At 47.7% G+C, this 8,566-nt stretch overlaps 1 protein-coding gene across 2 annotated transcripts in view; it reads left to right on the top strand.

The window, feature by feature from the left end:
• Window positions 1-7,266, top strand: part of Pdss2 (decaprenyl diphosphate synthase subunit 2) — a 234,868-nt gene extending 227,602 nt beyond the window's left edge. For both annotated transcript variants that reach the window (XM_050120522.1, XM_050120519.1), the window contains one exon: window positions 6,460-7,266. In XM_050120522.1, coding sequence (XP_049976479.1) covers window positions 6,460-6,618 — 159 coding nt within the window. In that variant the 3' untranslated portion in view covers window positions 6,619-7,266. The remainder of the gene's footprint in view (window positions 1-6,459) is intronic.
• Window positions 7,267-8,566: the final 1,300 nt, after the last annotated feature.

The raw sequence follows: 8,566 nt of genomic DNA, 5'->3' as shown, positions 1-8,566 counted from the left end.
GAGAGAGAGAGAGAGAGAGAGAGAGAGAGAGAGAGAGAGAGCGCTCGCGCAAGCTGGAGAGCTGGGATTACCGCTGTGAGCTGCCACATCTAGTGGGTTCTGCTTGCTCTTTTCTAGGACAGGTTCTCACCGTGTAGCCCTGGTGCTGGCCTGTGACTTGTTGTGTAGCCTGGGGTGGTCCTGTTGCCTCCCGAGTGATGAAATTAAAAGCATGTGCTCACATCTGCTTTTTAAAGTTTCCTATGTGAATCTTGTGATCAGCTTCTTTAAGCTCAAATTAATGTATCTTTTCAAACAATATTTTTTAAATTATATTACCTATTGTGTGTTTGTGTATCTATGTGGGCATATGTTCCAGGGTGTACATGTTGGGGTCAGAGGACAACTTTTGAGAGTCAGTTCTGTCCTTCCCTTCTACCCGTAGGTTCTGGGGAGAACTGAATTTAAGTCTTTGAACATTCTGGGGAAAGTGGTCTACCAAACTAGAAGCTCTATTAGCTATCATCAAATATGTTTCAGTAAAGTTCACAGGGGATTAAGAGTGTAGTTGAGTGGAAAGAGCAGTTGCCTAGTGTGTATGAATCCCTAGGTTCAGTAGAAGAAGCAAGTGGCACATAGGCCTGTAATTCCTGCACTCAAAAGGTAGAGTCAAGGAGGTCAGAAGCCACACAGTGAGTTGGTGGCCAGCCTAGACTGCATGAGACTCTGTCTCAAAAGTAAAATAAAGTTCACAAAATATCCTACAACATAAAAATATTCTACAGCATAGGCTGTTTTTAAATTTTAAAAAAATGACGGTGTCGTTGGGCATAATGTCCCATGCCCACAATCTGGTACTCAGAAGACAGAGGCAAGTGTACCAGGACAAGTACAAGGCCAGCCTTGGGTACATAGCAATTTCAGGACAGCCTGGCTGACTTAGGGTTTCTATTGCTGTGATGACCAGAAACAACATGGAGACAAACGGGTTTATTTCTTACAACACTCAGGACATCCTCATCACTGAGGGAACTCAAGGCAGGCACCTGGAAGCAGGAACTGAAGCAGAAGCTATGAAAGATTGCTGTTTACTGGTTTACTCACGTCAGCCTGCTTCTTATGCAACTCAGACCACACGCTCTGGGGCAGCACCATCCCTGAGCCCACCCATGTCCATCAAGACAATGTCCTACAGAGTTCTTATGGGCATCTGGATGGAGGCATCTTCTCAGCTGACAACATGAGCGTGTGTCAAGTTGAAGCTGTTCTCACACAAGGAGGCAAAAACAAGAGGGTCTTCCCAGGTTCAAAGCCAGCCAGAGGCTGCTTAGTAAGAGCTTATCTCAAAACTAGCAAACAAAAGCCTAAAATGTCATTGCAGACAAATGTAATGTGTGAACTTTGATTGATCATGGTTTGAAAAAAAATAGCTGAAACCTGTTGGTCTCAAACCTGGGACAAATGGACTGAGGTGTCCATTAACTTATCAAAGCAGATGTTGGCCTCCAGGGTCTGCCTGCATCCCTCAGTCTCTACCTGTTACAGGACCTTCCTGTCTAGCATACCCATCCCCTACCCTGAACTCTCCAGCCCAGGTGTGGGCTGGGCTTCCCTCCTGCCAGCTCCTCTGGCCCCTCCCTATATAACAACCATTTTGGCCATGTCAGTCTCTTGGCCCAGGCCACTCCTCTCGGCTCCTCTCCCCTCCCCCTTCTCTTCAAATGGCCTAGGTCAGTGTCATAGTCACCCTGTCCTCTTCCAGTTGGCTATGCTCACCCTCATATCTAAAATAAATCTTCTCCACCATATCTAGGAGCAGTCATGTCCTTCCTTTTTAATTTTTTTTTTCATTGAAAAACCATTGGACTGAGCTGGAGAGATGGCTCCGCAGTTAAAAGCATTGACTGCTCTTCCCGAGGATCTGGGTTCGATTCCCAGTGCCCACATGGCCGCTTACAGATGTCTGTGGCTCCAGTTCTGGGAAATCCAGCACCCTCTTCTAGCCTCCTCAGACACTGGCCAAGCGTGGGACTCAAGCATAGGTGCAGGCAGAAGACCCACACACATTTTCTAAGGGTAAGACAGGACTAAATCTGAGATATAGAAAATTATCTAACTCTTCAAGTTAACCTTTGGTGCTGGCAAGATGGCTCAGCAGGTCGAAGCACTTGCTTGGCAGCCTGACAACGCGAGGTTAGTTCCCAGGGCCCAGGATGCAAGAAGAGGACCAAGTCCTGGACTGTCCTCTGCTCCCACATCTGCATGGTGGCCTGCACAGGCCATGTTCCCTCTCACAGACATGCACAATAATAATAATTAATAAGATGATTTTAGAACTCTTTCTAGTTAGCTCTCTTAGAGAGATCACAGTGTTGTGATTATGTGAAGGAATGTTCAGGTGAAAACTAGGAGGAAGCGCCCTGCTGCCAAGAATGTGCCCAAGCCAACTCCCAATGGTGATTATGAAATAGTTAAGAATTTTGTGATCCCATGCCCCGTGCCATCTTGAAATCAGTCATAATAGGCATATTATAATATTATACTACAGAAGTCTTCAAATGCTACATTAATAGCTAATTTACAAACATACTACTGCTTACAGTTTCTCTCTCTTTCTCTCTCTCTCTCTCTCTCTCTCTCTCCCTGCCCTCTTCCTACATTCTTCCCAGGCTGGCCCCTGAACTCCTCCTCTTTCCAATTCCTAAATGCTAGGATGCTGAGATTATAGGCATGTACTACCACATACAGCATTGAAGTTTTCAAATACTTTATAATTAAACTTTGAAGAAAAAGAAATACAAATGTCTTAGCCTGGTCTTCAGAGCTGCCCTGGGTCCCCTGCCATCTATCTCTGCAAGCTGTGCCGTTGGGCTGTGTTCCCTCCCCGCATGCTCTGCCTGCTGCTCTCTGCTGCGCTCTTCCCTGCAGTCTCTTGCTGCTCCTGCCCCGGCATCCGCTCGCTGTCACAGCCTGCTCTGCAAGGCTTTCTGGAGCGCCCTGTGCCTGCAGTCCCACATTACTGCCTCCACTTTCTCGTTAATTAGCTCCCCAGCCACGAGCAGAGAAGGATCTTTCCACTCTTCCATGTAGTGGGTGCTCTGTGAGTTCTTAGAAACTCAGCAGAATTCTTGTGGACACCCACCTGCCTGCAGTCGCCAGCCAAGGATCTAAAGCACTGGCTTGACTGGTTTAGATCCAGGAAGATTACAGATAAAGAAAATGGGGGCATACCCTGCCTACTGGTGCCTTCAGGATCTGAGTCCAGCTGCCTTGAGGTTATTGTATATCAAACCAGAGCAGATCTGACCTGATCAGGTGGACTGTCACAGGCGGCGGCAGCTAAGGCCTTGGAGGGAGAGCTAGACAGATATACCACCCAGTGATCCATGCTATCTCATGGAGCTCCCCACCCTCCCCTGAAGAACAGATATGATCTTCACTTCGAGCTGAGAACAGTTGAGGGGCTTCCCTCAAGTACCAGCGCTGCAATAGAAACTTGAAGCTGGGCTCTGCACTAGGGAAACCTAGGCTGGAATATTCTTTGTGTGGGTGCTCAGATTGGAAGTTTAGTAAGTGCCTCTGGAGGCTAAGGCGTCAGAAATTGCGGCCTCTGGGGTAGGTGGTGCATGCTTTAGCCCCATCTCTTGCCCATCTAAAGCCGAAGCCGAAGAATTGCCAGAGAGTAAGGCAGGCAGGGGCTATATCATGAGTAGGGCAGGCAGAGTGATATGCTGTGTCCACCAAAATGTGAAATGGCTTGGCAGGTAAAGGCACAAGCTTGCTGCACAAGCTTGATATGAGTTTGATGCCCAGAATCCACGGAAAGGTAGAAGAGAACCTGATCTCATCACACATGATTTGGTAGGTGTACACACACACACACACACACACACACACACACACACGTTATAAGAAAAACTGAATAAGAAATGTGACCTCTGATCTCAGCTTTGCTGAGTTCCGTTTGTTATCCTGAGTCACTGAGTTTCTCTGGACCTCTGGCCTCTTGATTGTAATTAGAGTAATAAACCAGCACATATTTTTTATTCGTGTTGCATAAATTATACAGTAGCTTAAAATCTCACAAGGAAGCCAGTGGGTAGGAAATGAAAATACAACACTGTGTAATAATACTGAACTCCACAAGTGCACAGGGTCATCTAGGAGCCTGGAGGAAGAAGAGCAGCTAGCTCCTACCGCCGTCATCCTAGCGTGCAGCGTGCCTTCCATCCAGGTGAAGTCTGGGGAGCTTACTAGACATGGAAAGATGACCGCCGGAGAACCGGTATATCAGCTTTGAGAAATGCAAGCAATTCCTCTTAATACTTGAGCAGAGGCAGGAAGAGGGGAGATGAATCTGGGTAAGAGCAAGAGGAAGGACTTGCAGTCTTCCTGAAACAGCTTGGATTGCTAAGGCTGTTGGAAGGCAGCGACAGATTTTAGACAAGGCTGTATTTGCAGTGTAGTAGAAATTCTTCTTGGCAATGTGGCATGGTAGATGGAGTACGGGGTGCAGGATGGTTTGGGGAGGCTCTTTGGGAGGTAATCGTGAAATGTAGCCCAGCTGGGGGCTCCTGGGGTCCCCAGTAGCACAGTTGAAAAGAATGAAGCAGAAACCTGAGAGCTCGGATGGAGCTACAGGATGAGGGCTCACTGACTGCATCAGAGAAAATGTCCACATCAGAGCCGGGCGGTGGTGGCACACGCATTTAATCCCAGCACTCAGGAGGCAGAGGCAGGCGGATCTGAGTTCCAGGACAGCCTGGTCTACAGAACAAGAACCAGAATAGCCAGTGCTATGCAGAGAAAAAAAAAAAAAAAAAAAAGAAAGAAATGCCCATGTCTGTCGCAGGCAGGACATACAGTACTCACTGCTGTGACTCAGGTATCCAGGCTGAGAAGTACCTACTGTGTGGCTGTCCCTGGAGCCAGAGGGAAAGCCCTAGAGGGATTCACAAGGACAGTTCCTTGCTGCAGCCTGTAAGTAGCATGCATCTTCCATGACTCACAGGCTGGGTCTTGTACAGGGCCCCACTCACCTCCACTCTAGGGGTCAGAGGGATCAGCCTGGGACTGGTCTGGTGAGCTAGCCTGGGAGTGCCCTGGCTGACGGACTGGTGGAATGAGAGATACCCTCAGTGCGCTCACTGATGAGACTGTCAACCTGGGGCCAAGTTATTATTCCTTTAAAAACGGCGGGGTGGGGTGTGTGGACGAACACAGGATAGACGAGACACGCGCAAAAGGAAGAGACGGGACACGCGGCTCCCACGTGGGTGCACTTTAATGGGGAGAGGGAAACACGATAAGGGATGGGGTGTGCGAGACACACAGGGTGAGGGGCAAGGGAGGGGTGAGAGAGAGGTGAGAGCGAGACTTCGTGGAAGCTCGCTTTTAACGGGAAGCGCAAGGTTATCTGGGAGACCCGCACCTGGGCACGCCAGAGCGCCCAGGTGTTCGTACTCCAGGAGGAGTCTGGGAGCTGTAGTTTCCAAGGGAATAACACAAGTAACTTAAGGTCAAAACATGAAACCTTTTCCATCTCTAAATCATAATCATTTTGTTAGGTTTTTTAAAGATGTTTATCATTAGTTATGTGTATGGGTCTCTACACATGAGTGTAGTTGCCTGTGGAAGCCGTATCCCCCTGGAGCTGGAGTTACAGCTGTTCTGACCACCTACCATGGTGCTGGGGACTGAACTCGGGTCTGGAGGAACAGCACAAGCTGGGTCCGATCTACACCGCCCTCTTTTGGTTCTTTGTTTGTCTTTGAAATAGGGTTTGGCCATGTTGTCCAGGTTGGCCTCTAACTCACAGAAATCCACCTGCCTCATTCTGCCAAGTCCTAGGATTAAAGGTGCGCACCACTCACTCCTCCTGACTCCTTGGTTCTCTCTTACAATCCCAGAGAGAAATTGGAAGTCAGCTTGCTGGTTAGTGTGAGTCTGTTTTATTCTTTACAAAAAAGGCTTTGCTTCATTCTTCCCAAGTGAAGTATTTTGGTCTTAAATAAGTCATAGTCAGGTTTTTAGTAATATATATCTTTCTCGTGTTTTCATTTTCATTAAATGTGTCAGCATAAGGTTTTTGTTGTTGTTTGCTGTTGTTTTAATTTAAGTTTGAATGAAGATGTTAGTGGAGGCTTCCTGGAATAAAATTGGGAATGCCAGAGAAGTCAGGGCTTGGCCTTGTGCTGTCTTCCCAGCAGGGCACTTTCTGCAGATCAAGGGGTGGGTGTGGGAGGAGATGTAATTGGGCTGATTGGAGCCTATTGTGCTGCTCTGGAGAACACTCCTGTAGCCTTAGGGGGATGGTGCCTGGAGATGGCCTGGAATGATGGCCTCTTTCCTCCGCGGGAAGGAGCAGGAATGCGGATTCACAGCTGTCCCTGCCTTTGTTTCCAACACGTAACCCCAGTTAAATTGTAGCCCTCACTGTACAACCGAAAACTGACTTATTGTGCTTTTATTTCTTTACAGTTGCGAGAAACAATCAAAGCTGGCAAAGGTGTGACTTCAGCTATTGACCTGTGTCGTTACCATGGAAACAAGGCACTGGAGGCCCTGGAGAGCTTTCCTCCCTCAGAGGCCAGATCAGCTTTAGAAAACATTGTGTTTGCTGTGACCAGATTTTCATGACACCGCATTAAAAAGACACTATTGTTCCTTAGCTGAAAAACCCAGAGAATGGGGTGGAGAGGAGAGCTTTCGAGATGAAATAACTAATATGTTAATGATTTTTAAAACGTATGCATTTTTTTTCCTATTCTTTTACCCCATTGCTTAATGAATCTATCTTTTTGGAACCACTACAAACAAAACGAGAAGGAAAAAAGGTCACCCAGTTTTCACTTGTCACGCCAAAGCACACTTGAGGCTGCAGCAACAGAAATAATTAATGAGACCCACTCCTGTGACCTCAGCAAATGGACAGGAAATAAGTCCTTATTGATTGGACCACGCCAGGGATGGCGCCAGGCCGATGGCTGTGGTTTTCCTTCTGAAGAAGACAGAGCAAGCTGGAAGCTGCAGGTGTCAAGAGAAACACTGGGTGCCAGCCAGCATGGACACATCAAAACCTGATGACCCGTCCGTTGTAGTGGAGACTCGTTGTTCTATAAGTTAAGAAAAATGGGCGTTGCTTGCTGTCTCAGAATCATGTCTGTGTGGCTATATCGTGAGAGGCCTGTGCATCTCAGTTTTTATCATATTTGGGAGAGGTGGGGAAAATGTTAAGTTGCCAAATTATTGAAGTTGGAGATTAAAGTTTTACCAGGTGTTGATTCATTTGTTATCAGAAATTGTCTATATAATGGAAAAATTAAAAATGCTTTGGATTCCCTGTGGTGGCAGGCAGCAGAAACGCTTCAGGTCCCCAAGCAGTGTCAGTGGGCCCTGAGAGCAGCCAGTCCCAGGCAGGGAAATGGTTGCAGGTCCCCAAGCAGTGGCTGTTCCAGGGCAGGGAGACACGCGGCAGCGGGCAAGAGACAGAGACATGGATAGGCACGCCATGCAGAGTGAGGTTAGATATTTTTTCTGTGGATTATGGAAGGGAGAAGGGGAGAAGAGCAGAGAGAAAAAGAGATGAAAGAGAGAGAGAAGGGAGAGACAGAAGTGGGGAAGGTGAGGAGTGGGGAGAGGCAGAAGCTGCCTCTTCGAGAGGGAGACTGAAAAGAGAGAGACTCAGGCTGGAAGCTGAAGATCTGCCTGTCTCAGCAGATGGGGAGGGAGTGGGTATGGCTTGTCTCTTAAAGAGACAGAACAGATCATTACAGTCTGCCTTTCTGTCTTAAAGATCAAGTCCAGGACGCATTTCAAGCCAAACCTGGTGGTGCATGCCCTTAATCCCAGCTCTTGGAAGGCAGAGGCAGCATGGTCTACAGAGTGGATTCTAAGACAGCTAGGGCTATACAGAGAAACGCTGTCTCAAAACAAAGACCCATTTCAAAGGCCACTGTTTTTATTTCATACACAGCATACTCACCTATGCTACTTTGATTTAGGGACTGCCTCTGTTTTTTGCGACTTTCCGAAATGTAACTGCTGTGGTGGGCCTCCTGGTGGGAGATCTGTTTTAACCTCGGAAGGGCAGCTTTTGGTCTTGAGCCACAGACACTGAGTTACAGAAAGAGTCTGAGCAATCGCACAGGCTGCAATCGGACACTGTCTCAGCGTGGTTCACGGGAGATGGTTTCTGCGGTCTGCACAAATGCAATATGAGGATACCGTTGACAAGAAGGCTGAGTTTACACAAATGATCCCGACTGAGATTCAGCTGCCATCCTCCGTGTGTGCTGTAATTACAGCCCTATCTGGAAACAGCAAACACAGTAGCAGATTGTATTACCCGCCTCGCTCAAACACGAGGGGAAGTTATTTTAGTTGAATTCCTCCTCCCAAAAGCTTCACCCTGGCCCAGCATGTGGCATGCAGTGAGGAGAAAATGGAAGCCTGCAGACGGTAAGGTATTATGAGCCGGCTCTGTGATAATTGAACGGCTTACACTGCCGCCTTCTGTTGTCCTTAGGTTGTCCATAGAGCCTTCCACTCCGCTGTTTGGAATGGCACTTCTCGGTGAACTTGGCTT

The sequence above is a fragment of the Alexandromys fortis genome, unplaced genomic scaffold, assembly GCF_014885135.2.
Source record: "Alexandromys fortis isolate MF-2015 unplaced genomic scaffold, M_Fortis_MF-2015_v1.1 scaffold_175, whole genome shotgun sequence".
In the NCBI taxonomy this organism is placed as follows: domain Eukaryota; kingdom Metazoa; phylum Chordata; class Mammalia; order Rodentia; family Cricetidae; genus Alexandromys; species Alexandromys fortis.
This window is presented reverse-complemented; position numbering and strand designations above follow the sequence as displayed.